The sequence below is a fragment of the Solanum tuberosum genome, unplaced genomic scaffold (genome assembly GCF_000226075.1).
Source record: "Solanum tuberosum cultivar DM 1-3 516 R44 unplaced genomic scaffold, SolTub_3.0 scf00256, whole genome shotgun sequence".
In the NCBI taxonomy this organism is placed as follows: Eukaryota; Viridiplantae; Streptophyta; class Magnoliopsida; order Solanales; family Solanaceae; genus Solanum; species Solanum tuberosum.
Genome location: NW_006239178.1, coordinates 485973 through 513330, shown reverse-complemented (window position 1 = coordinate 513330; position 27358 = coordinate 485973). Strand labels below are relative to the sequence as shown.

The 27358-nt window shown below is 36.9% G+C and overlaps 2 protein-coding genes across 2 annotated transcripts in view; both read right to left on the bottom strand.

Annotated features, from left to right (window-relative positions):
• Nucleotides 1–10129, bottom strand: part of LOC102601420 (dynamin-2A-like) — a 23789-nt gene extending 13660 nt beyond the window's left edge. Inside the window, exons 1-8 of the mRNA XM_006357663.2 lie at nt 9628–10129; nt 4822–4872; nt 4575–4695; nt 4345–4434; nt 3455–3516; nt 3260–3374; nt 2766–3108; nt 1856–2003 (exon numbers count right to left, since the gene is read on the bottom strand). Of these exons, the coding sequence (XP_006357725.1) occupies nt 1856–2003; nt 2766–3108; nt 3260–3374; nt 3455–3516; nt 4345–4434; nt 4575–4695; nt 4822–4872; nt 9628–9774 (1077 nt within the window). The 5' untranslated portion in view covers nt 9775–10129. The remainder of the gene's footprint in view (nt 1–1855; nt 2004–2765; nt 3109–3259; nt 3375–3454; nt 3517–4344; nt 4435–4574; nt 4696–4821; nt 4873–9627) is intronic.
• A 15105-nt stretch (nt 10130–25234) lies between these two features.
• Nucleotides 25235–26158, bottom strand: LOC107062667 (uncharacterized). The gene has a single exon (XM_015313561.1). The coding sequence runs from the start codon at nt 26156–26158 to the stop codon at nt 25235–25237; it is 924 nt and encodes a 307-aa protein (XP_015169047.1).
• Between the last annotated feature and the right edge of the window lie 1200 nt (nt 26159–27358).

Below are 27358 nucleotides of genomic sequence, written 5' to 3'. Positions count from 1 at the left end.
GACATGACTCTAGATAGGAAGGAGTGGAGGTCGCGTATTAAGGTTGAAGGTTAGTAGGGCTAGCGTGTTGTCCTCCCTTGCGAGGGTATGGGTTGTTAGCGTTTGTAGTAGTCCTAGCCTTGCACGTGCAGTTCCTGGCTGTGATACCTTTAGCCTCTCTACCTCTACGAGGTAGTGGCAAGGTCTGCGTACACTCTACCCTCCCCAGACCCCACCTAGTGGGATTTCACTGGGTTGTTGTTGTTGTAGAGCTCCTTATTTTTCTTAAAACAAAGTCATGAATGATAATATTGACATTAATATATACTCCAATAAACTTCACAATATTAATTGCAATTTGCCACTATAATTTATTCAATATAGAATGTAATTACCACAATTAAAGGAATACTTTTGATTTCAAGGTCCTAATTATTTTTTTCTACCAAAAATATAGTCCTATTATTTACTGTAATTAAAATCTTGTCCAACATGAAACTTGATTTCTTTTTCAATATTTTCTATTATATATAGAGGGTGCTTGGATTGGCTTTTTAAAAATAGCTTATAAGCTAAAAGCTAAAAGTCATAAGTTGGTCATAACCAACTTTTAGTTTTTAGCTTATTTTTGTACTTCTTTTACCTCAACATAAGTGCTTAAAAACATTTTTCTTATCTTTCACAAACACCACAAAAATTAAAAGAGAGCTTACAAGCCCAAAGCACTTGAAATAAGCCAATCCAAACAACCTCTAAGTTGAATTTGTGTGCTTATCTCGGTTCTAGGATAGTCGTTGCTGCTGTTCCATTTAATTTTTTGTATTTTGTTCTATCTGTTTTATTGGGTCTGTGCTTAGGATCATAAAGGCTTATTAATTTTGTTTTAGAAACTCAATCTTGATTTTGTTTCAATGTTCTGTATACGCACCAAGTTGAATTTGTGTGCTTATTAATGATAGCCATTGCTTCTCTGTTTCATTTTTGTAATTTGTGTGTTCATGATCAGAAAGCCCTTCCAATTCTATTTTTAGAACACAATCTTGATTTTGTTTTATAGTTTTGAGAGATAAATGAATACCACTCAACATTACACCCTACCATGTTCCTTCCCTCTAAGACACTAATTGGGTTATAACTGTAGAGTCAAACTTGTAAAGCATTCAAATAAAGTGATCTTTTGTCTTTCAGTTTTCAGAAGGCAATGATTATGTGTGTTTTAGAAAGTTTAGGGACAAAAAGAAAAATGAAAAGGACTGTAACTTTGGGGGCCAATATTGGAGGAAAGTAAGAAAGGTACAACATTAACCCTTCTATTGCTGACTGTTGGGGTTCTTTTTAATGAAGAGAATTTTATGATAGGAATTGTAAAAAATGGAAAACTTTTAGCAGAAAGAGTTTTGGTTTTAAAGAAGAAAATATCTTGACGAGAAAACTGAATCTTATACTTTGATTTTTAAATTGATTTTGTCGTTAGTTTTCCAACTGCTTTCTTTGTATATTACAAAGTTACTTGGTACATGTGTTGGTGGGAGGTAGTAAGTAGCCCGTGGAATTAGTTGGGGTGTGCATAAGCTGGCATGGACATCACAATTATCAAAAAAAAGATAGAGATGTGTGTAACGTACCAAAATGCCCTTTGAATCTTTTAGTCTTAAACATGCTATGTGGCGTGTCGAAGTTAAAGAGTTGTTAAAATAGAAAGTGGTATTTTTTTAGAAACAAACTGAAAAGGAAAGTAAAGACACAAATTGAGACAAAGGAGTAAATGGAAAACAACGAGAATCTACAACCCAAAAATAGTATCAAAATATTAAGAATTCGCCATTGCAAAGAGTGAATATGAAAATAATAAAGAGTTCTATTATATTTCACCCACCTCGCCGCCAGTGATATGCAACAGAAACTTATCCTCAAATTCACGGCAAAGCTCAAGTGCTAAGGCTTTGGTACCTTCAGCACTATGAACCATTTGCTCCCCAAGCCTGACCAACTCATCTTGTACAACTTGAGACTTCCCCTGAAGCCTGTAGTAGAAAAATCCCAAGAATGAGTCAACAGATGGCACGCCAATCAATCAATCAATCAAGGAAAAAAAAAAGGGTCACTAGATGACATAAGTAAGCCTAACAATAAAAAAAACACTAACATTTTTCCAGACTCGAGAGAGAATTTGATTAACAAAGAGATTCTATGGATGGAGTAATCGTGAGAAGAAAAAATGAAGGTTTCCTCTACGGTCAATTGTGGAAAAAGCACATCATCTTAGGGAAGTCTTACGATCTTTGATCCCCCGATTCAGCCATGGAGACTCTTTTAAGTATTGCAAAAGAAAGGAATCCAATAACTTTGATAGTATGACTAAAAATATATAAAAGACTCTTGTAACTTACTACTAGTCTTAGATTAGGTCAGAAAGAACATCGCATCACCAATGATATCAATTATTAGTAGGAAGACAGGAAATAACAAAGAACTTGATTATCCAGATCACTGATGATTTTCCTTTTAATTTCACGATGTAAATTATCCGGATCTTGCTTAAAAGAACCTATCTTATTGTCTGTATAATCGGAATTCTATGCTACTATCATATCCTCCCTATCTCCTCATCTCCTGATTGTGCAAAAATTAAGTGGCTCATTTAACTTTTCAAGCACTTCTCCATTAGCATCTAAAACATATATAGACTAACACCAATTGCTTATGCTGACCAATAAAAACAATGAAATGGATTGTTAGATTTTCATACAAACTATCAGTAGAAGCATTCAAGCAGGTGAGATTACCCGGAAAGCAAATTCGGAAGTCTGACTTTCATTCTACTGCGTATCTGGTGAGCAAGGGTCTCGACTAAAGCTAACCTACCAAGCTTACTTTGAGGAGCTCCAGTCAATATTGATTTTAAACTTTCACTCTCAGCTCGCCATGCAGTCTCCAATGAGTTATCAGATCCAACACTTCCAGACTGGGCAGAAGCTATAGAAACAGATTGACCAATCAAGGCAACCCACGGGATATCAGCTGTGCCTCGTGGTCCTTGATTTGACAAAAGGGCTTGAACAGCCGCAAGAACTTTCGGCTCTGAAGCTGCTTGATCTATCTTGCTAATCACACCGACAGTTCTAGTACCTAGTGGCACAGAAATAAATCAAACATGTGAAGAGTTTCACATATGAAACAGACAGTGCAAAGATAATGGATGAGCAGCTACAAATAGACAATATCCATTTAGTCTCTTATTTCTGGAAGACACAAATCAATCTGGAATAGATAGACCTACATTCACTATCATACTCCTTCGCAATTCTGATAGCTTTACATGAAGCAACTTCAGGAGCCTGAGCAGCAGAAATTACGACCAGCAATATGGCATCATTGTGCTCAACATATTGAGTCTGTTCAGAAAGGAATCTCAGTAAACACGAAGTCTAAGCTATCTGACAAATTTGGCCATGATATTTACATAGATTCTCACCATTGAATCATCAAGATTTGACTTGTCAACGCCAGGCAAATCAACCAGCTTCAATGGTGGAGCTGTATGCAGTAGAAAGAAAAAGTAGATCAAACGAAAGCCAGGAACACAGCCACGCAAAGAAAGGGAGAAGAAAAAGTCACATGAAACACTAGCAAAACGACAGTTGATCCAATTTAGCAAACATCTCCAGGCAGGAAGTTAACAAAAGTCAAGTAGAGACAACTAACACAATTTACAAAGAAGAGGAATGATAATCTGCTACAGGTGTATCCTCTGTGAAGAAGGCTATGAGGATGCAAGTAACTTGTTCACACACTGCAAATTTACAGCTCAGCTTGGTGCGTATTTTAAATTTATTTGGAAGAAAAATGGTCCATGTCAAACTTCAAAAGATCTGCTGCCGAGTCGGAAAAGGGCAGTGCTCCAAATAACTACCATTACACTGTACCAGGGATTCTTTGGTGGATGGATACTTTGAAGGCAAAAAAGAGAACATTTGTAATTTAAAATATAAATGTATCACTTTTAGCTTTTTGGTGTAAGAATGAAATGTACAGGAAGTTGAGAGGATGATAGTTCAATTCATTTCACATGCAGTAAATGAACGAGCTTATTTTTGTATAACTGCACCTCCGGGGTAGCCCCTGGGTATCATTAGCATGTTCTAAATGCTATTTTGATAAATTAGCATGTTTTTGTGCGTCAAGATTATTAATTTCCTATTTGTCTTAATCTTCCACCAATGCAAAAGAATAGTTGAAATTTCCGATAAACCCTAATCCAAGAAAGAAGACTCCAGATAAACAAATAAAAAAGGTGATGTACACAGCATACAAAATCATGATGTAACTATATCATTTGCAGATAAAACAGTCCTGCATGCTCACCCGTGCTTGTTCGTAGCTTCAAATATATTTCATCACGACTCTTGCTTGAAATTTTGCTTAGTCTATCCTGTAAAGAATGTCGAAGAGCACCTGCGCAGATGAAACAGAGAAATGTTAATCCAATCAAGGACATAATAACTGGTAGATTTTCATTCACTTGCTCCAAGGGTAAGCTCCTCGCTCGTGTAATACCATTCCTCATAAACCCATTAGCTAATTAAGAAGCTTACTTGCAGACACTGGCTGTGATTTACTGTCAATCTGCAAAATGATCGATTTACTGCTCAACGAACTATCTCGTTTTAGATCAATGCATATGGGGGCACGAGTGGCACCGCCTTCACCTGTTGGCTGTGAATATAAGGATCATATTAGACATCAAAAGGACTTTGATTCTGAAACTTGGGATTGAGAGTTAACAAGGCAAAATGAGATGTGGAAAGTAACATTTTAATTCCACGGAGAGAAAAACCATACCAAAGCAGGATGGCCAATTAGACTGTTCAGTACAGCTGATTTACCTGCACCCTGCAAAAGTTTTACACGGCTTAAATGCATATCAATATCCTCAGAGCAATTAAGGGGAGCAATTTGTTTATTGACATCTCATGCACAATTGTTGTTGATAATATAAGAAGATCAAGCAGAGCTCTACAGACAGTAATAACCCTATCACAAACAAGGGCAGTCCTTACCTCATGCACTATTTCAGGTTAGGTCCAAGTTCAATTTTCTTTAGAAGTTTAATCATTACACCACTCTCACATGTATGTCAGCATTGGGACCTTTGGATATCAAGTAAAAATCACCCCTTCAAGTAATTCTCTTGAGCCATCCACCATATGTATACATTTATACATTGCTATGGGCTAAGCTAAAAAAGATGATCCATTGCAAAAATAAAGAGAACTGTCACTCATCTAAATGATGTCATCTCCTCTATTTCATATAATCCTACGCAGGCCCTCTGACATGTACATCTTTACTCCTTCTAGCAACATCTTTTTGTGGGTTTTGTTGTTTCTTTACCAAGATGATATTTAGATTAATATGATGAGTCATTTAAATTTCCTGAATAGTTTTCAATCTAGATCTTTATGTTTCCTAAGGTAAGTAACTTAATTAATAACAGAAAAATCTGTAGTATACGAACAAGCAACATCACACCAAAATATAGAAAAGCTACAACATAATATGACACTTTACGAACAGCATCCGATCTTCTAACAACTGAACCTCATGAGAACCCTGGAGAAACTAGGCACGAAAGTTCTTTCTCAAATATACCGTCATTTTATTTCCTATCGAAAGCTCGCTTATTCTTTCCCTCCACGTCATCCACGTGAATGTTAAAGTTGCAACATCCCAAACTCTTCAACTTCTCTTCTTCTAAATTTCCACATGGAGAGTGACTCCTTCATTGTTCCCGACATTGTCCATTACAACCCGAACCATCTCAAAATCGCATACCACAAACGAGTTGCCTCTGACATCATGGAGAAGGTCACACATCTTCACCTGAACGTTTGCATATGAGCACCAGCTGGTACACACAATCCGTCATTTTCTCAAATTCTCAACTGTAAAATTGCTCCCCCACTGCCCACTAGTAAGTCTCTATCTCATATCGCACAAGTATAATCTCATTCTTTTGCCAATAAAAAAAATTATTATAAAAATAAACTATCAGGCAGAATCAAGAAGGTACTGCAGCATTACAAAAAGTAGCTGGGTATAGATTCATGAAACCTCTGTAGAATCTATGAAATCCAGAAATACATCTGTTCCAAAATCAAAAAATGCATTAGACCATATGTTTAATTCTGAATACACCTTTTTTAAACAATCGAAACGTTTTCCTCCCTTCCATAGAAGCAAGTTCAAGTTCATTCCAACCATGTTGTCCACATGACAAAAAGAAGCATGCTTATCCAAGACTTTTTCTACTTTCTCCTTAAAGGCTGTCCTTGCCAATCACACACAAGTAAAATCTCGTGTTGTCCTTTTCTGCCATACTTCCTTACCTTTTCCTGTACAAAATATCCAATTCCAAAGATTTTATGCCTTACTTCTGTAGAAATGGTTTCCTTCCACCCTAAGTTAAAAAAGACAACCTAACGGATTTCGAAATCTTCCAAAGCTTTGCTAGCAAAAATTTCCACATCACATGAGAAATGATTCTTTTTATATTCGTAAACATGGTTTAGTTTCAAAACTTGGAAAATAATGTGTTTGCCCCATTACAACTTTGTTTGGATGGTTGTTACCTACTGTATTGTGTTGTTAGCTTAAATACAACCCCAAACAATGTATTTAATCCGAACAAGACAATATGATACAATACAACACAATACAATATAATACGATACATTATGAAACAAATCATCCAAACAGAGCCTTACTCTTCTCTACTTAAATACCAAACTTAGTGCATCAGCTAACTCTCTACCTAGTAATGTGTGCCCACTTAGGGGTCATTTGGTTGGGAATAAGTTATCCTACGATTAATTATTCTAGGATTAGTTATCCTAGGATATCTTATTCCACCATGTATATGGGATAACTTATCCCATCACTATGGTATAAATGGTGGGATAAGTTATCCCAAACATGGCAATCAAACAAGACAATAAAATTTTATCTCAGGACTATTTTTTTATCCCAAGACTTTCTTATCCCTCACACCAAACGACCCCTTAGTGCATCAACGAACTCTCTAACTAGTAATGTGTGCTCATGTTATGCTGCATTTGGCATTGAACCAAAGCCTTTGGGGTGCATATGGGAAATGGTTGGACAACTTTCATTTCTCTTAAACTTCTTCATTACCAATAAAAATTTTAAAAGCAAATAGTACAAAAGAAAGTGGCGCCTGCACAAAAGAGAGGAGCAAACCGCTCTTCACAACAAATAGTGTAAGTTATTTTTTTTAAAAACCAACAATTACCAAAAATATGAGAATTATGACTTATAACAACAAGTTCGCAATAAAGAATTCCAAAATTCAATAATGACAACTATCCCAACAACTCAAATTAAAAATAATTAGACTATAATTTTGGCATGTCCAAAGAACTTCAAGCCACTACTAAGTTTTAGTTTCAATTAATCAAACATAAAATGTATTTTAATTTGCAATATTATCTTTCATATATAATTGCCCTTATAACTACACTGATAATTAGTTCCAATAGAAAATGTTAATAACTTCCCAAATAATAATCCATATCTCTCAAGAATAAGAAAATAGACAAGAATAGAAAAGGATTTGATGACAGCAGAAGATAGTTGAAGTGAAGCAAGGACTCAAACACTAGGAGAAGAAAGAAGTAAATCAAAAGATCTTGTAAAGTAGAATTAGTAAAAGAAGAATTATCACAAACCAAAAAAGAAGAGGAAGTGAAGCACAGATAGCAAAAAAGTCCTAGTTCTCCTTTTTCTTTCATTATTTAAAATCATTAATGAACAGATTCAAAGAAGTAAACCATATCTTGGATTACTTCACGCTCACTTTGTTTCACCCATAAAGAAATATAACCCCTTACCTTGCATCATAACATCACTTTATGCAACAAAATTATTGTTTAGCAAGAATGGTAATTAAGACATTAGAAAGTAGAATTGCTTTAAGGCCTCATTTGTTTTCATTAAGATTTAACATGTTTTAATCTCCATTACCAACTATATATTAAAATGTGCATTAAGATTTAGATGTCTAAATCAAAAAAGACATCTAAACTGTTAAGATGATGTATTATGATCTAATTACTAAATAATTAAGATTGTTTTTAACACCTCAGTGTTTAAAGTGTGCCGTTATTTTAAAATTAATAAATATAAAATTCAAAATGAATCTAAACTATATTTCTATAAATATTATATGACGGTTGGTGGTTGTGATGGCTAGCAATCATAGTTATGGATGTCAATTGGGATGATGTCGGCTAATATAGGTAGGGTGTGGGTAGTAGCTAATGGTGATGGTGATGGCGGTTGATAGTGGTGGCAGATGGTAGTGATAGCTAATGGCAATGGTTAGCGATATATAACATGGTGACAAAAGGTTGTGGTAGTAATGGTAGTTAGTGATGATGATTATAAATGATGGTCCGTAGCAGTGACAACTAATTATAGTGATTGACAATAGTGATGGTTGTGCTCGAGGATGGTGGGTGGTGGCACATAGTTGACAATGGTGGGGGGCAATAGTGGTAGTTGATAATGGTGGACAATGGTGGTAATGGTGAATCACAATTTTGTAGAAATTTTTAGATAGACGTCTTAATGATATTAAGATTTTGCTCCAAATCTTAATCATTCGGATCTATTCAGACCCATTGAGTGGTTGAAACATTAAAGAAAAACACTTAATAATTAAGATCTGAACTATTAAAATTCAGACCTAAAACAAAACAGACTGAATGTTTAAGATCAGAATGATTAATATTAAAACTTTCATTAAGTGCAAACAAATGAGTTCTAAATCTATGCTCAAGCTAATTGTATGCCATTGTCATCTGAGATGAATCTATCATTTTAATTTGTTATTGTTACTGAATGGTGTGAGTTACACAAGCTAATAAATTTTGTATTTTTGCTTCACAAACATAATAGTTAGAAAGCCATCTGGACACACCTATACTGCCATACATCTTTGATGATACAATAACCATAAAAGAAATTATCCCCGAAGGTAGTCTATTCTCTGTGTTCCATTCATGCAAAAGATTAAACAAAGGTTTTATTCCACAAAATAAATAGCAGAAATTGGTACATCCAATCCGAACTCAGCCTTCACAAAGGGGAAAAAGGGAGGGGGGTCATTCGCCTTGACTTATTTAACTATTTTGATGCAACATTAGTTGAAAATAAACTGAAACAAGCAGCTACAAAACCAAATCGAAAGAGAATAGCAATGTCATACATAGATTGAAAGCAAATAAGAAAATACCAGCAGAAAAGGAAGAGAACATCAACTTCATAAATAGATCCTCCACTATTCAACTAATAGTAAAAGATCCCTCAACATAATTGCAATCTCAACTAAGAAAATGATGTGTTCAATCACGAAACCAATTTTGCATATTTAATTAAGCACGTATATATATCAGAACCGCAAGGAGGAGCCTACAATCCTAGATCGTAGGAGAGTAATACGGATCACAATACAACAAGTTCCACAGATCGAATCAGCACGCACCAACTAGCAAATCTGAACACTTACGTCTACAGATGTTCATCAAACAAAAAAGTATCTAGAAGAAAATAAAATAACCAACTTACAGTGCCACCGATAGCAACCACATTAAGAAAACTGGACGGCCGTTTCGAAGACGAGGAAGAATTTTCATCAACATCTTCATCGGCAAGCAAAGACGCAGCTTGCTTCATCGAATCTGACAGCTGCTCCAATTCCTCGATTGCTTCCATTTTTACTGTCTTCTTTGTTCACAAACTAAATCGACAGTTCAAATCGAACAGCTCAAACTAAATCGACGGTTGACAAACTGAATCGACCGATCAGATTGAACAACAGAAAACACGCAACGGGATCTTCACAGATCGAAGTTGAAAAGAGAAAAGCCCTAGATTCGAGGAAAGAAAGAGTGAAGATCTGAGTCAAAGGGAAGTAAAACCGGTGAGAATATGTGTTGAAATGCTAGGGTTTTTACTCCGATTGACGCGTAATGAACGGGAGAAGACGCCGGAAAGAGAGAGATTTGAAAAGTTTTTGAAGTATTTGTGATGAGAAAGAAAAGAAATAATAATATGGTGAGAAATTTTCAAAATGCGAAAGGTTTGCTGAAATATAGCTGTGCCGTGTAATAGTAATAATAGTAGCAAAAACAAAGTTCAAAAGAATACAATTTTGTCCAATTGTTGTACCTGCGTGACGGCGAATCTAGATAAGCTACTACTTACTAGTATACGCTTCATCTTTTTTTACTCTCTGTTAAAATTTGAACTTGAAACAACATTTTTTATGCTTCATAGTTGTACTTTAACCTTCTATGAATTAACGACTCATTCATAGACCAAAATATATTTACAATTTCATATTTCCTTTCGTATAATTTAAAATCAGCTTGATTTCAAGTTCAAATTTTATTTGGACAAATAATTTGAATCTCAAAAATTGTATTTTTTTTCTCAAGAAAAGAAAAAACACGCTCCATTCATGAAAGCTATTTCTTAATTCTTATAGTCTTATCAAATGAGCAAATCATAGTTTATAACAAAGTATAATATTCTACTAGAAGGTTTTTTAGAAAAAGACAATATTTATTAATTGAACTTAAATTCAATAGAAAAAATAAACTTAAATTGTTATGTAACTAATCTTTAATATAAGTGTCTCACATGTACGGACAATCTCGTTACATGAAGCATGCATTTTTCGATGAGATGATCGAGAGATGAAATAATATTGTTACTTTGAGGTTGTTGGTCAGTATCATTAAAACAGATATCTTTGATAAACGCTCAAATTACACCTCATCCAATACTAGGTGTAAGTGATCGTTATCTAGTATAAAACCCAACAAAGAGTTGGGTCTAACCCAGAGGGAGCGGTACAGTACGGAATTCAATTAAGAAGTAAAGATGTGATTCTAATCGGTTATAGAAGTAGACATTGTCGAAATTAAATAAAATAAGTCAAAGATTTGACAACGAATGTTAGATGGGGGTTTAAAGGTGTCAATTAAAAACTACAATAATCACTAAAAAGAGGGGATTAGACAAGTAGGAAAGAATTCTCGGGAAGTGATCGATTATAAGCTCATTTCACTATATGGGTAATTGAAGTTTATTAATAAAGTGATAAATCATTGTGGATAGGCTAGACTATAGGTGCAATAGTTTTCTCTCGAACAACTATTACGATTCAAGCGAGTTCTCTCGAACCTCGACAAGCTTAACACTACAAAATAGCCCAAAACTTTAATTAATTATCTACTCTCTCGAGCTAGATAGGTAGGAGTGAGTTAAGATTCACTCTCTCGAGCTGAACCCATAACAACCCATACACTACAATCATCAATCGATAACCTTAGTTTCAAAACCCCTCTCTCGAGCAAGCTCAAAACACTAAGCTAAAATTGTATTTGCAACTACAATTCATAAATTACTACTCAGCTATCAATCAAACCCACATTAAAACATGATTTACATTATTAAACAACAATACCCATAAGCTAATTTGATAAATAATCACTTGATCACACCCCAAGAATTGGGGTTTTAGCCAAGTATTATAAAAAGATAGAAATTAATACCAATTACATTCTCCATGGTTTGGGTATTGCAATCCAAGTCTTTTAAAATGATCCAAAGTGCTAAAAATCAAAGACCCAATCCAAGTCTACTTGAAAAAACCCTTCAATATTGTTCTACAATGAGGAAAATACTCAAAGAACTCTCAAAAACAGAAGAAAACTAAATTGGATTTAGAAAATAAAATCAGGACCTCTAAAACTCTTTTTTAAAATTCCAATTTATATTTTTCCAAATTTTGGCTACGAGGACCATTAGGCGAGGTAAGTCAAGCATCGTCGACCAAGTCGACGACGCGCCAATCACTCATGTCCATTGCCGGTCTGCTTTGGCTTTTTATCCTCAAAGTTCTGTAACTTTAGGCGATCCAGAATGTGTCACCGATCCGGTCGGCGGTCTGCGAATGTCCAAATCCATCACCAAGTTGGCTTCTCCTCAGGGCTGGTAGTCTAGAACTATAGGCGAGCTGAAGTGCCACTCAGTGAGTCGCCGAGCGGCTTTGGCGATTCTCAACTTTTGTTATCTTCAACCTTTTTCATCTTTTTAGCTTCTTTTTGCCCGGTAATGTCTTTGCCTTGCTCATTTGCCTTCATTGCTACAAATGAACACTTTAACATCAGTTTAGAGCATAAATTAGGCATTTAAGGACAATAAACTATGAAAACCAAGCCCTAAATGAGTCAAAATCTAGGGCTCATCTACACCACCAACTTAAACTTTTGCTTGTCCTCAAGTAAAACTCAAGATCAATCAGCTTAATAAGGATCTCTACAAACAGTGCTACTCAAGACTCAACATACATGCACACAAAAGGTTCAAACATGTTCAATTGTGCACTCTAAGTTTCAAATTGTGACTAACCATCATCAAATGAACTCAAACCCACAATGCTTGCTTCAAATGCAAGTTCAAGCTCAACAAAAGCATTTGGATGCCCTCACACAAAAAAAAAAACGATTCCATGCTCACAAAAAACTCATCAACTTAAGAACTCGGAATCAGAAACAACTCTCACTCTCTCAAAAGTCAAGACATGCATGATCATTTCCCATAGGCTTGCCCGTATTTTCCAATCAACATGATAATAAGCTCATTCAAGATCACAAAGGTCTTTTAAGGCTTGTAACAGGGCTGAGGGTAATGGTATGATCATTTAGGTTTAGTGACTACTACCTTCATGAAGCATGACCTGCATTGCATTCTTTCACCTTCTCTTACAACACTTTTTGATTCTCAAAAGTTACACCCCATTCTTTTAAGCACAACTTATTGGATACCCCATTTCCTTTGCTCATTTCACACACTTTATTTCAACAATATTTCTTTTTTTCAATCTTTTTCATCTTTTTATCTTCCCCTTTTTTACATGGAGGGATTTCATTTTTTTAACCAAATCTTTCAAAAGGGGGGATTTCTCAAACTTCTTGATTTACCTCCTTTTTCACCACACCCCTAACTTAGGCTTTTGGCCTAAGTTGGCTATTTATAACAACCAATACATCATGAAGATTATAGGTGGGAAAGAAAAGAGATCACTTGTGCTCAAAGTTCTTCCAAAGAAAAGGATAGGCTCAAATGGTGCCAAACTAGATTCACACTCTCACAAGGTGGTCACAAAGATGTATAATGACAAAATTGGCTCACTCTCCACAAATTGCCTAAGATCATCTCTATCATTCACACACATTAGCCAATCAGACCAACGGGGCGAATTCTAGGTATAACCAAGCATGCATTACAAGTCGACCTCACCACACATGGTATCCAACACAATTATCAAAACAAGACTTAACCATTTTCACAAACGAGCAATGGTCATCACAAGAGTTCCACTCAACAAATCGCATAGTCACAATAAGATGGTATGAGTCCACATATGACTTATGCAACTCAATTCGCCTCATCGGATTTGCACACACATGTCGTTCAAACAAGAGCACTATTCAAGTCATCGGTATTGACCAAAATCGACACTCGAAATTGCAAGAGAACAACCACATTCACACAACAAGAAGTGGCAACTTTTTTAAAATTGGTTCAAAAACCATTTGCAATTCAAACAATGGACCAATATGGATCAGAAATCAAGATATAGATATATAAACCAAAGACCAGATCCAACATTCACAAAACCTAAAAACACAATATTCACAAAACAAAAACAACCCAAAAGAAGTGGGTATGGAAATACCTCACCCCGCCAACAAAAATAGCAGTTGTCCTCAAATGCAAAGAGATAATGAAAATAGTCTAAAAGTAATAGAAAAGGAGGCAAAGAGTCATCTTGCCAGGATAGGCTTGGGGTGAAGTCTGCATGTCGGTAACTCCCTCTGTCTGGCATTAGTGCCCGGCATATCAGCATCTTTGGCTCCACTGGAGCCCACCATAGAAACGTCCCTCAAAGAGGCCTGCATAGTTGTATCCACCATGGCTCCTTCTAGGTCCGTCAAATCATCATAGACATGCTCATCTTTAACACCAAGTTGTTCCTATTCTGTCTCAGCCTCAGACTCAACATATGCATCCTCAACTCTTGTATCATCTCTGGTCGTAGTAGCTGGAGGAACCTTAGAACAAGTTGGAATGTCAGTGCTCGGCATCTCAGGAATCTCCACAGCCCCAAACAACATCGTCAGGTTTGTGGACTTCAGCTACTCCACATCCTTTCTCAACCCAATAATATTGGCCTTCAAGTCCGTCACAACATCAGCAGCACCCTGACTCTACTCACATGCCTCAACTAGGCATCCAATGCCAACTTGTGCCCCTCAATCAACTCGCGGTGCTCCTTCAACTCAGCCCTAATCGGGGCCAAGGAAGCAGTGATCTCCCACTCTATCAGCCCAGGCACAACAACCTCAACCCGGGAGGTGCGCACATCAGCAAATTAGGCCAGATGGCCCATCTTGTAAAGCATGGTCTGGGTGATAGGGGGTCGGGAAGTAGCAACAAAAGTAGTGGGAGGGGGAGCAGCAGAAGTACTAGGAGTCTCATAAACAGAAAGGCCAAATGTACTTGTGGGCCCACTAGCCTGAGTGGGCATGATTGCCTCAGTCGGCAACATATCAACGTCGACCTCCGGGGATGTATCCACCGGTGAAGCCCACCTCCTGTTGGTCTCATCCCGCATGTACTCAGCCTTAATACGTCGAATGCCAGTAGAAGAGGTGGGTGTCACCTCCATTTTCGTCTTCTCATCTCTCAGAACACGAGCCCGTCTGCACAGCTCGGTGATCAGCACTGGAAATGGGAGTGAGTTCTGGCTCTGCTTGGCCTTCATGGCCATCTCTTGCTCGACAACAACCCCAAGTTCAACCTCTGCCCGGATATGATGGAACCAAGACAGGTCATGTTCGAGTGGCGGATGATGGACTCGTTCTGTGATGGCATAATAGTGCTGCTAATGAACCCGAACTAGTATCTAGCAACAACGTTTAGGTCCTTCTTCTCGATAGGTTCACCTGCCTCAATCCACCTCGGGGTGACATCAGAGAGGAGGGGTGCCAACCAACCCTTAAGATCCTCCAAAGTCTTCTTCTTGATCAAGTCTGGGTAGTCATGCATAAAATTTGTTGATCTCCCAAGTACCGCATTGATATCTGAACATCTGGACTTGACCTTCTTTCCCTGAACAACCATGAAGTCAATTGGTTTAAAGGCACTTACCTTCTTCTTCCCCTTCGGCACCAACTCTCAGTAGGACGATAGAACTCCCAGACCCAAGTAGGAATGTATGGGCCTCGGGGTTTGGTGAAAACTTCAAACTTGTGGAACCTTAGAGTGTTCCACACTTCCTGATGTATGTCCACCACACCGTCAGTAGACAATCTCTTATCTTCTAATATGGTCCTCAAACCCTCAGCCTTTAGTCGGTTGAGTGACCGGGGAGGAGGACCCTGAACTAGTGGTGCATGGACCACTGCCTGTGCTGGGGCTGGAGCTGGAGGAGGAGAAGGAGATGGCGTAGGAGGCACTGGGATCCTAGACAGATCATTCATCGATTTGGAGCGTAGCTCCAGTCTCCTAGCCTACAATAACTAATCATCTTTCGGCTCGTAGATAGAGGCTGGAGAACCATCCTTAGACTGACTCTCATTGCCGGGGGTAGTGAGGTGAGTGAAGTAGACCCCCTCACTATCAGAGCTTTCCTCTACTGGTGTCAACTCAATGGGCGCCTTGCCTTTACCTTTACTTCCTTTTGGAGGAAGTTTCGTAGCTTTTACTCGGGAAGCAGCCGCTTCCACGTTGATTGTAATTCCACATGCCCACTTTTAGGGAGGTATGTCTCTACTAGAGACTTTGGGTCTAGCCATTCCTGTAAAAACAATTGGGAAACGTTAGATAAAGTTAAGAAAAATCTCAGGGAAAAAGCTGTAGGAAGACTCGCCGAACCACTTTGGCGAGCTAGGTCGGGCTCGCCGAACCACTTTGGCGAGCTAGGTCGGGCTCACCGAACCACTTTGGCGAGCTAGGTCGGGCTCGCCGAAAGTTCCAGAATAAAAACGCTCAAAAATCAAAGCTGGTTGGTGATGTCCAGGGCCATTCGGTGGATCACCGACACCTTTCGGCGAACTAGAAGTAGCTCGCAGAAAGTTAGAGAATAATTTCAAGAATTTGGGGCGCAGAAGGGCGATCATGAAGTACCTTCGGCAAGTCGCCGAGTGAAATCGGTGAGCTCAGGCATATCACCGAAAGTTATAGAATCCAAAATCAAAATTTTGAGAATTAAATGGCGATCTAGGGGATGTTAGGCGAACTACCGAACCATTAGGCGAGCTTGACCTAGCTCGCCAAGTAGCCCAACGTACCAGATTTTTGCCTCGTACTTCAAAATCAAGCCCGCAGACCATGAAAACAAAATGAAACACTCACATTGTATAATTACAGCAAGACCCATAAGACCCATGCCCACGGGGTACTCAGACTTCCCTCAATTTGGCCAAAATATGCCAATTGACGTCTTTTGCCCTTAAGAATGACGTCAAGTGCTCCATCATTGGGCAAATTTTGACAATTAGCACAATTCGGGGTTACTTAGACTTCACCCCGCTAGACCCATAACATATTCAATACAACCCAACAATTATATTAGTTAACGACACATGAATTAACCATTTACGACCAATTAATTACGATTTCACTTAAGAACATGCAAACAAACTACCACATGATGCACAAAACAACATTGAAGCATATATAGCAACCACAAAACTCACATGCATTCAATTTCAACCACATATTTAAAAATGGGGTTCGAAAATCCAATCTTTAATGCCAAAAAATTTGAAACGCTAGAAAGCAAAGTAATCCCCGAGCAAAAGATCCCAAGTAAAATGAGAACAAAAATACGGGAATACAAAAAATATAATATCGGTTGTGAGAGTGCGGAAGTTGAAAAGTAAAAAAATGAAGAGAATTTGAATTTAAAATGGTTGGCCCTTTTTAAAACTTTTCAGTTCGTGCGCCAGTCGGCGAAGTAAGTCGTGGTCACCGACCCACTCGACGATGCGCTAAGTATCACTTTAGCTCGCTGAGTTTTACAGAATCCCCAGCAATTTGTGTGGTTCAAACGGCGATCCAAGTCGGGCTCGTCAACCTATTCGGCGAGTTACTAACTAAACTTTTGGCCTGCCGAGTTTTACAGAATCCCCTATCAAGCTGGGTGGTTCAAAGGGCAGTCCAAATTGGGCATGCCGACCTATTCGGCGTGTGGCCGACTGGACTTTTGGCTCGCCTACTGCTCATTTTCCCACACTTTCAACTTTTCAACCTACATAATCAACACATGTTATTCAAAAGCAATACTAAAATCATTAAAAACATGAGTTTCCTCCTAAGAAGCGCCTTATTTAATGTCGTGGCATGACGAAGATACCAATTCAAGCTTCATTTTTGGGATTGGCCATTGTGTCACTCGACAACCCTCTTTTTGGCCTGAGATTCAAATGAGTCAAAATTTGACCCATTTGTGTCTTCAGCTGTTTAATGGAGACTGAGTGAGAGGTCACCGTCTGATTGAGATTTGAGACGTCATCCTTCATATCTTTCAACACTTTGTCCGATCCTTCCACTTTGTTGAGAATGCGTGAGAGCATATCTTCGGTGCGAAAATTCTCCAGGTCAACCTTTTGATCTTTGGGCTTTTGACGCTCATGGAGAGGTACATATATCTCATTGTCCCCATCTCTCTCCTTCCAACTTGTATTACTATCACGCAATTCCCTTTCACGATCTCTCCAACCGTCATCACATTCTCTATTCCAACCTTGATTCCAACCCGGCCTAGGATAGCTCGGACAGAAACCACCACCTTGATTTGCAAGGAAGCTCACTTCCTCATTGTAAAGAGCCTCAAAATGTGCCTCATCGGGGTTCACCCCACTCACACCAACAACATCCACGACTCTAGTACCACTATTCATTACATTTTTTACCAAGAGATCCAATTGAGTCATCATTTTAGCCATGTTTTAGTCTCGCTCTTGGTCTTTTTCAATTTGTTCTTTCATCATCCTAAATGTCAAAGGAGACACTTAGTCCTCTCTTGTATACCAAGCTCGATTGATCTTGGTCATACCATCAAACAAAGTAGAAGCAATCTCAAAAGGCTGCTGCATGATACCACCTTGGACAAGTTGATCAGTCACTCCTTTGTTCACTAAATCTAGACTCTAATAGAAATACTGTAGCAAGATGTTGTTTGGGAGTCCTTGAGTCGGATATTGAAGTAGCAACTTCTGAAAACATAGCCAAGTCTCGTGGATTGGCTCACCATCCAAGCATTTGAAACCTTGGATATTATCAATCAACGTCATCATCCTTGAATAAGGAAAGAACCTTGTGTAGAATGCTTCGGTCAATTCATCCCAAGTTGTAATGGAGTCCTTAGGTAGGTCGGCTAACCACTTCGTAGCCTCTCCCATTAACGAAAAAGGGAACAATCTGATTCGAACGGACTCTTGGGAAATGCTCTTGAATGAGAAAGGACCATAAACATCCATGAAATTTCTAATATGATCATCCCGGTCCTCATGCTCCCAGCCACCAAATAACCCTCTCATTTGCAAGAGTTGTAGCATCGTGCTTGTCACGTGGAACACTGCATTTCCCTCATCTTGAAGCAACGGATAGCACCAACACCACCCAAATGTACCACATTCACCGGTACATCATTCACATCATTCAGATGGCTAATATCATCATTATTGCTCAATTGACTGGCATTGCTTCCGTTGACACTCATTTCGTTGCCTGTGCAGAAAGAAAACAAAAAAAAACAATAAAAGGGTTCAACTATAACACAACAAAAATCACAAACCAACTTCAAAAAGAGAATTCAATAACACCACTCCCTGGTAGCGGCACCATTTTTGATAAACGCTCAAAGCACACCCCATCCAATACTAGGTGTAAGCAATCGTTTTCTAGTATAAAATTCAACAAAGAGTTGGGGTCGAACCCACATGGAGTGGTACATTATGGAATTCAATTAAGAAGTAAATATGTGATTCTAATCGGTTATAGAAGTAGACATTGTCGAAATCAAACAAAATAAGTCAAAGGTTTGACAACGAATGTCAGATGGGGGGCTTAAATGTGTCAATTAACAACTACGATAATCACTAAAACAAGGGATTAGACAAGTAGGAAGGAATTCTCGGGATGTGATCGATTATAAGCTAATTTCACTATATGGGTAATTGAAGTTTATTAATAAAGTGATGAATCACTGTGGGTAGGCTAGACTATAGGTGCAATAGTTTTCTCTCAAACAACTATTACGGTTCAAGAGAGTTCCCTCGAACCTCGACAAGCTTTACCCTACAAAACAACCCAAAACCTTAATTAATTATCTACTCTCTCGAGCTAGATAGGTAGGAGTGAGTTAAGATTCACTCTCTCGAGCTGAACCCATAACAACCCATACACTACAATCATCAATCGATAACCTTAGTTTCAAAACCCCTCTCTCGAGCAAGCTCAAAACACTAAGCTAAAATTGTATTTGCAACTACAATTCATAAATTACTACTCAGCTATCAATCAAACCCACATTAAAACATGATTTACATTATTAAACAACAATACCCATAAGCTAATTTGATAAATAATCACTTGATCACACCCCAAGAATTGGGGTTTTAGCCAAGTATTATAAAAAGATAGAAATTAATACCAATTACATTCTCCATGGTTTGGGTATTGCAATCCAAGTCTTTTAAAATGATCTAAAGTGCTAAAAATCAAAGACCCAATCCAAGTCTACTTGAAAAAACCCTTAAATATTGTTCTACAATGAGGAAAATACTCAAAGAACTCTCAAAAACAGAAGAAAACTAAATTGGATTTAGAAAATAAAATCAGGACCTCTAAAACTCTTTTTAAAATTCAATTTATATTTTTCCAAATTTTGGCTACGAGGACCATTAGGTGAGGTAAGTCAGGCGTCACCGACCAAGTCTGCAATGCGCCAATTACTCCTGTCCATCGCGGGTCTGCTTTGGCTTTTTATCCTCAAAGTTCTGTAACTTTAGGCGATCCAGAATGTATCACTGATCCGGTCAGCGGTCCGCCAAATGTCCAAATCCATCCCCAAGTTGGCTTGTCCTAGGGCTGGCAGTTTGGAACTTTAGGTGAGCTAAAGTGCCACTTGGCGAGTCACCGAGTGGCTTTGGCGATTCTCAGATTTTGTTATCTTCAACCTTTTTCATCTTTTTAGCTCCATTTTGCCCGATAATGTTCTTGTCTTAATTGCTGCAAATCAACACTTTAACATCAGTTTAGAGCATAAATTAGGTATTTGTGGACAATAAACTATGAAAACCAAGCCCTAAATGAGTCAAAATGTAGGACTCATCAATCATCATATTTATAATTCATGAATATTTCATCACTTCTTGGTATTATGATGTCACCCAAACTATACCATCAATTGGGATTAAAGGGTTGATATCAAAATACAATAATCCAATAAGGTTGGGTTGAATCCCACAAAAAGCATGGTTAGACAACTTATAATTTGTTAATGAAATTCAAACTAATGACTACCATTGGAGTTGGGGGTTTTAAATAGGAAATTATTAACTAATTTATACTATATGCAAAAAGCATGGTTAGACAACTTATAATTTGTTAATGACATTCAAACTAATGACTACCATTGGAGTTGGGGGTTTTAAATAGGAAACTATTAACTAATTTATACTATATGTGTTGTAAAACTTAAGAACAAACGAACAATATAAAGAGGAAGACAAGAGGAACAATATAAGATAACTTTCTTTTTTTCAAGTGTATTTAACATTATTCTCAACATCGCTATTTATAGGATTAGATTGAGGAGTACCAAAGGGTGTCACACACATTACATTAAACCATGAGGATTACTACCCATTAAGGAGGAAATAAACCTAGGAGTTATGGTCATCCATTTAACCATATTATCAACAACATTACTACCAATAAAGGATAAAATTAACTTAGGAGTTATGATCATCCATTTGACCACATTATCAACAACATTACTACTCATAAAGGAAGGAATTAACCAAGGAGTTATGGTCATCCATTTAACCACCAAAATGATTTACAACACTCCTCCTTGGATGACCATTGATAGATAATATGCCTCATTAAAACCTTACTAAGAAAAAACCACGTGGGGAAAAATCTTAGTGAAGGACAAAAGAGTACACATAACATGTAATACGCTTTGTTTGTTGCCTCGTTAAAAACCTTGCTAGAAAAATCCATTGGGATAAAACCTAGGCCAAGGGAAAAAGGGTGGAGCTCGTAGTTTGCTCCCCATGTTGCAAAAATCATTTAATTTCTTGGAGACGACGCATTCCAATCTTGGATACCAACTTTTCAAATGTTGAGGTTGGTAATGGTTTAGTGAACAGATTCGCTAAATTATCAACTGGGCAAATTTGTTGAACATTTATTTCACCTTTATTCTATAGATCATGAGTGAAAAGATTTTCGGTGAAATGTGTTTTGCTCTATCTCCTTTAATGTATCCTCCCTTCAGCTGAGCTATACATGCAACATTGTCTTCGTACAATGTAGTTGGAATATCTTTTTTCATAGGAAAACCACACATTTCTTGCATATGTTGAGTCAATGATCTCAACCAAACACACTCCTGACTTGCTTCATGGATAGTTATTATTTCTGCATGATTTGAAGAAGTAGCAGTTAATATTTGCTTCATTGAACGCAAAGATACTGTTGTGCCTTCATATGTAAATAAATAGTCTGTCTGAGCTTTATATGGGTCAGACAAATATCCAGCATTTGCATAACCAATCATTTCTGACTTGGATTTATTAGAATGAAATAATCACATATCAATGGTTCCCTAAAGATATCTGAATATATGTTTGACTCTATTCCAATGTCTCTTTGTTGGGGACAAGCTGAATCTTGCCAATAAACTTGCTGCAAAATAGATATCTAGTCGAGTATTATTGGCAAGATGCATTAGCCCCCTAATGGCACTAAGATATGGAGTTTCATCGCCAAAAAACTCTTCATCATTTTCCTGAGGTCAAAATGGATCTTCATGTATGTCAAGCGATCTCACAACCATCGGGGTACTCAATGAATGTGATTTATCCATGTACAATCGCTTTAAAATCTTTTCTGTGTATATTGATTGATGGACAAATATTCCATTTTTCAAATGCTCAATCTGTAGGCCAAGACAAAATTTTGTCTTATCAAGATCTTTCATTTCAAATTCTTTCGTTAGACATTCAATAGCTTTTGAAAGCTCTTTAGGAGTGCCAATGATATTTAAATCATCAACATACACAACTATTATAACAAAATCAAACACAAGGACAAATAGGGTCATTTTTGTACCCTTCCTTTAGCAAAAATTGGCCAAGACTTTTGTACCACATCCGCCCTGATTATTTCAATCCATACAAGGAATTCTGAAGCCTTATCGAACAAGTTTCTTGCGAATTTTTATATGCTTCAGGAACATTGTGAATGCTTCAGGAATTTTTATGAAAATATCATGGTCTAATAAGCCATATAAATAGGCTGTGAGAACATCCATTAGACGCATTTCAAGCATTTCATGAACTGCCATATTTATTAGATATCTAAAGGTAATTGCATCCACTATAGGAGAATATGTCTCCACATAATCAATCCCAGGCCTTTGCGAAAAACCTTGTGCCACAAGTCATGCTTTGTATTTTACGACTTCACCCTTTTCATTTCGTTTTCACACAAAAAACCATTTGTACCCCACTGGCTTGACACCTTCGGGTGTTCGGATTATTGGTCCAAAAAATTTACATTTTTCAAGTGAAGTCAATTCTGCTTGAATGCGTCCTTCCATTTTGGCCAATCATTTCTCTGTCTGCATTTATTGACAAATTTTGGTTCAAAATCCTCACCTTGTTGCATTATTTCAACAACGACATTATAAGTAAAAATATTGTCCACCACAATATTATTTCGATTACACCTTTTTCTCGTCGAGACATAACTTATTGAGATTTCTTCATTCTCAATATTTTCAGTTATTTGGACCTTCTCTGTGGTCTTATCATTTGTTATGTCTCGGAGCTTTTCTTGAGCAATTTTCTCTATGGTATGATCTTCATGATCATTTGTTCTTTTTATTTTTCGAGGATTTTTATACTTTTAACCAATTGTCCTACCACGTTTTAAACGTAGTTTAGACTCATTTGCTTTAGCAATTTGTCCTACCAGGACATCAACTCGAATTGAAACATTTGCAGCTAGAATATAAGATGTAGTAACCCTTGGAGGATTAGTAAATGCATCTGGCAGTTTGTTTGCAACATTTTGCAAATAAATTATCTTTTTAACCTCTTGCTCACATTGATTTGTTCGAGGATCTAAATGAGAATAAATGAGATAGGGATAATGAATTCCAATCTATCTTTTTTTCTAACTGCTTATGTTCTCCCCTTAATGTTGGGTATACTGATTCATCAAAATGACAATCAATAAATCTTGCCGTAAATAAATCTCCTGTCATAGGTTCCAAATATTTGATAATAGAAGGAGATTCATACCCAACATACACCCCCAACCTTCGTTGGGGATCCATCTTTGTGTGTAGCGGTGGGGCAATTAGAGCATATATCACGCACCTAAAAATTCTAAGATGGGAAATATTTGGTTCATGACCAAAAACCAACTGTAATGGAGAGAATTCATGATAGTTAGTTGGCCTTATGCACACAAATGTTGCTGCATGCAAAATAGTATGTCCCCATATTGAAACAATCAAATTTGTCCTCATTAACAATGGTCTAGCTATCAATTGGAGGCGCTTAATCAAAGATTCCGCTAGACCATTTTGAGTGTGAACATAAGCAATTGGATGTTCAATTGTTATCCCAGTGGACAAACAATAATCATTAAAGGCTTGCAATGTAAACTCACCAGCATTATCAAGATGAATTGTCTTTATTGCACAATCTGGAAATTATGCTCTTAATCTTATTATTTGAACCAACAACCTCACAAAAGCCATATTGCGAGTTGATAATAAGCACACATGTGACCATTTTGTAGATACATCTATCAAGACCATATAATATTTAAATGACCCACATGGATGGTGAAGTGCCCCATATATATCACCTTGTATATGTTCCAGAAATGCAAGAGATTCAATCTCAACCTTAGCTACTGATGGTTTAATAACCAACTTTTCTTGAGAACAAGCAACACAAGAGAATTTCTTCGATTGAAGAATTTTTGATTCTTCAAAGTATGCCCATGTGAATTTTCAATATTTCGCATATCATATTATAACCGAGATGGCCCAACCGATCATGCCAAATGATAAAATCATTATGATTAGTAAACCCTTTATTTACCATGACATGTGATTCAACCATACTAATACTTGTATGGTACAATCCAGAAGAAAATGCGAGTAATTTTCATGCACATACTTTTGCGCCAATTTTACATTAGTAATATAAAGGTATTCAACCTTTCTTTCATTGGCAGTGTCAACATGATAGCCATTTTTGGCGAATAACCTTGAAACTTAATAAGTTTCTTTGAGACTTTCTACAATACAATGCATTTTTAATAGTTAATATCGTTCCTTCAGGTAGTAATAAGGCCGCTCTTCCAGAGCCCTCAATTAATTTTGCACTACCAGATATTGTATTAGCATAAACCTTTTTCATAATCAAATTAGAGAAATATTTCTTTTCTCTTAAAATAGTGTGAGTTGTGGCACTATCAAGAAACACACATATCTTCATTACTCATCTTGAACCAATTGACGATTGAAGAATTTTATTTATTTTCATAAAATAAAAGTACATCATATGAAATATGAAAATCAACAACTTTGCAGGAAAATACAAGTACTTTTTTCTGAATATAAAAACAATATAAGGAAAAACATAACAATGAAAAGCACATAAATAAAACAACATAATTATTTTCCCCAATCAAATGATCAAATATTAGTTTTGATCTCCAAAGAAGTCTTCAACTTCCAAATGAGTAATATCATCAAGGTCATCAAAATCATCATCTTTTAAAGCCAAATTTTCTTCAATATTGTCATCATATTTTTGTGAAGGCCCTGCCTCGACATTCATTTTTTATAAGTCAAGTGTGACTCCACCCGAGCATTAGAAGAAGATGCACCATTTTTATTTCCTTTTCTTTTCAAAGAATCTTGATAAAGTCTAACAAATTGTTCAGCTGCTCTGCATTCATTCTTCCAATGCTCTTTCATGCCACAACGACGACAATTGCCTCTTAAAGGATTGCTTTGAGAACCCATATTGTTCTCCCTTTTGTGGTGACCACCACGACAACGATTATTATATCGTCCTCTGCCATTGCCACATCCACACATTATTTTGGCCCTGATTTTTATTTCATCTTCTTTAGACTGGCCATGTGCTTCAACCTCATTTGCTTTCGATAACAGAGCAGTTCCCGTGGGACAGGCCTCATGGGTTTTCAATAAAGGAGTATTATGTTGCTCAGCCACAAGAAGGCATGAGATCAACTCAGAATATTTTTTGAATCCCCTTTCACGGTATCGATGGTGTAATACCAAATTTGAGGTGTGAAAAGTTGGGAGAGTCTTTTCCAACATGTCCTCATCTTTTACATCTTCCTCACATAATTTCATTTGGGAAGTAATTTTGTATACAACAGAATTATATTCACATATAGTTTTAAAATCTTGTAACCGTAAGTGAATCCATTCATAACGAGCCCTTGGCAATACCGTTGCCTTAAGGTGGTCAGACCTTTCCTTCAAACCAGTCCACAATTCAAGTGGATCTTTCACCGTAAGGTATTCAACCTTCAATCCTTCATCCAAATGATGACGAAGGAAAATCATTGCCTTTACTTTGTCTTGACTCAACGTTGTATTACCATTAGTAATAGTGGCACCAAGACCTTTAGCGTCAAGGTGAACTTTAGCATCGAGTACCCATGATAAGTAATTATTTTCAGAAATGTCAAGTGCCACGAACTCAAGCTTTGATAAATTCGACATGATAAAACTATCATAGAAAATAATTAAATTAGACTAAAATAAATAGTGAGTAAATAATTTATTAATTAACTTTTTTTATCAATGATAATAACGTGACACATGTTATTGTACAAAGTAACATCAACTAGTAAATTAATGTGTTAGTATCAAACTTCCGAGCAATTTAAATGGACATTCTGCCTAACATATAACTTAAATAATTTCTAGCAAAATTGCTAGACAAAATCTTTTTATTAAAATAAAAATTTAACTAACTTAAAATAGCATAATTCACTTTATGATTAGGTGAAATAAACTTTTGGACTTATATATAGTCCATTGTATAACTACCAAAATATACATACATTGTTTAACACCTTAACATTTCATAATATGTAGTGTATTATATTAGAGTGATTAATAATGAGAATTAAGTGTATGAATACATACTAGAAGCTTAACTTGGAAAAATCGAAATGATGTTAGAGTTTCGTGCTAATAACGTGTTGTAGAACTTAAGAACAAAAGAACAATATAAAGAGGAATCAAGAATTAAAGATGAACTTTAAACTTGTTAATAGGGTTGGGTCAGACCGACCCAGTCAAAAAATTATCGAGCTATCAAATGGGACTATGCCGAGTCACCCACTAATGGGTCGGTCCAGACTCAATAGTATAAATACCTGTCAAGTCTCGAGCCTACAACCTGGACGTGGCCGGTACTTGAGAACCATTGCAAGTCCCCAAGCAAACCCTTGGTCTGGCTCAATACTCAGCGAAAGACTAACTCAACAACATTGAAAATTCAAATGCAAAGATGAACTCATAAGATATCATTACTATGATAGTTTAACTCAATATAGTCTGAAATACACAATAAACATAATTTTTCAACTCAAAGTCTTTAAAACATCAACAAGGGACAATGAAAAACTCCTCATACTACTATTGTCTATGAAGCCTCTAATACTATGATATTTATTAGGACAATACCCACGACATCTTAACAAAACAAAACCGCAATGTGAAGCCTTTCGGAAAGCAATGAGGCTCATCAAAGCTAGTTGAAATGCGATGGGATCAACGAAGCGCCGATTGATGATCCTGAATACCTGTATTTGCATCATGAAATGATGCATGCCAAATGACGTCAATACATTGAATGTACGAGCATGTAAAGGGAATACTGAACATAGGGATATATTGTTGAAATGATAGAAA

What these genes read in the sequence shown, in the direction of transcription:
- LOC107062667 (XM_015313561.1), bottom strand. Translation starts at nt 26,158, where the DNA reads ATGTCGAATTTATCAAAGCTTGAGTTCGTGGCACTTGACATTTCTGAA.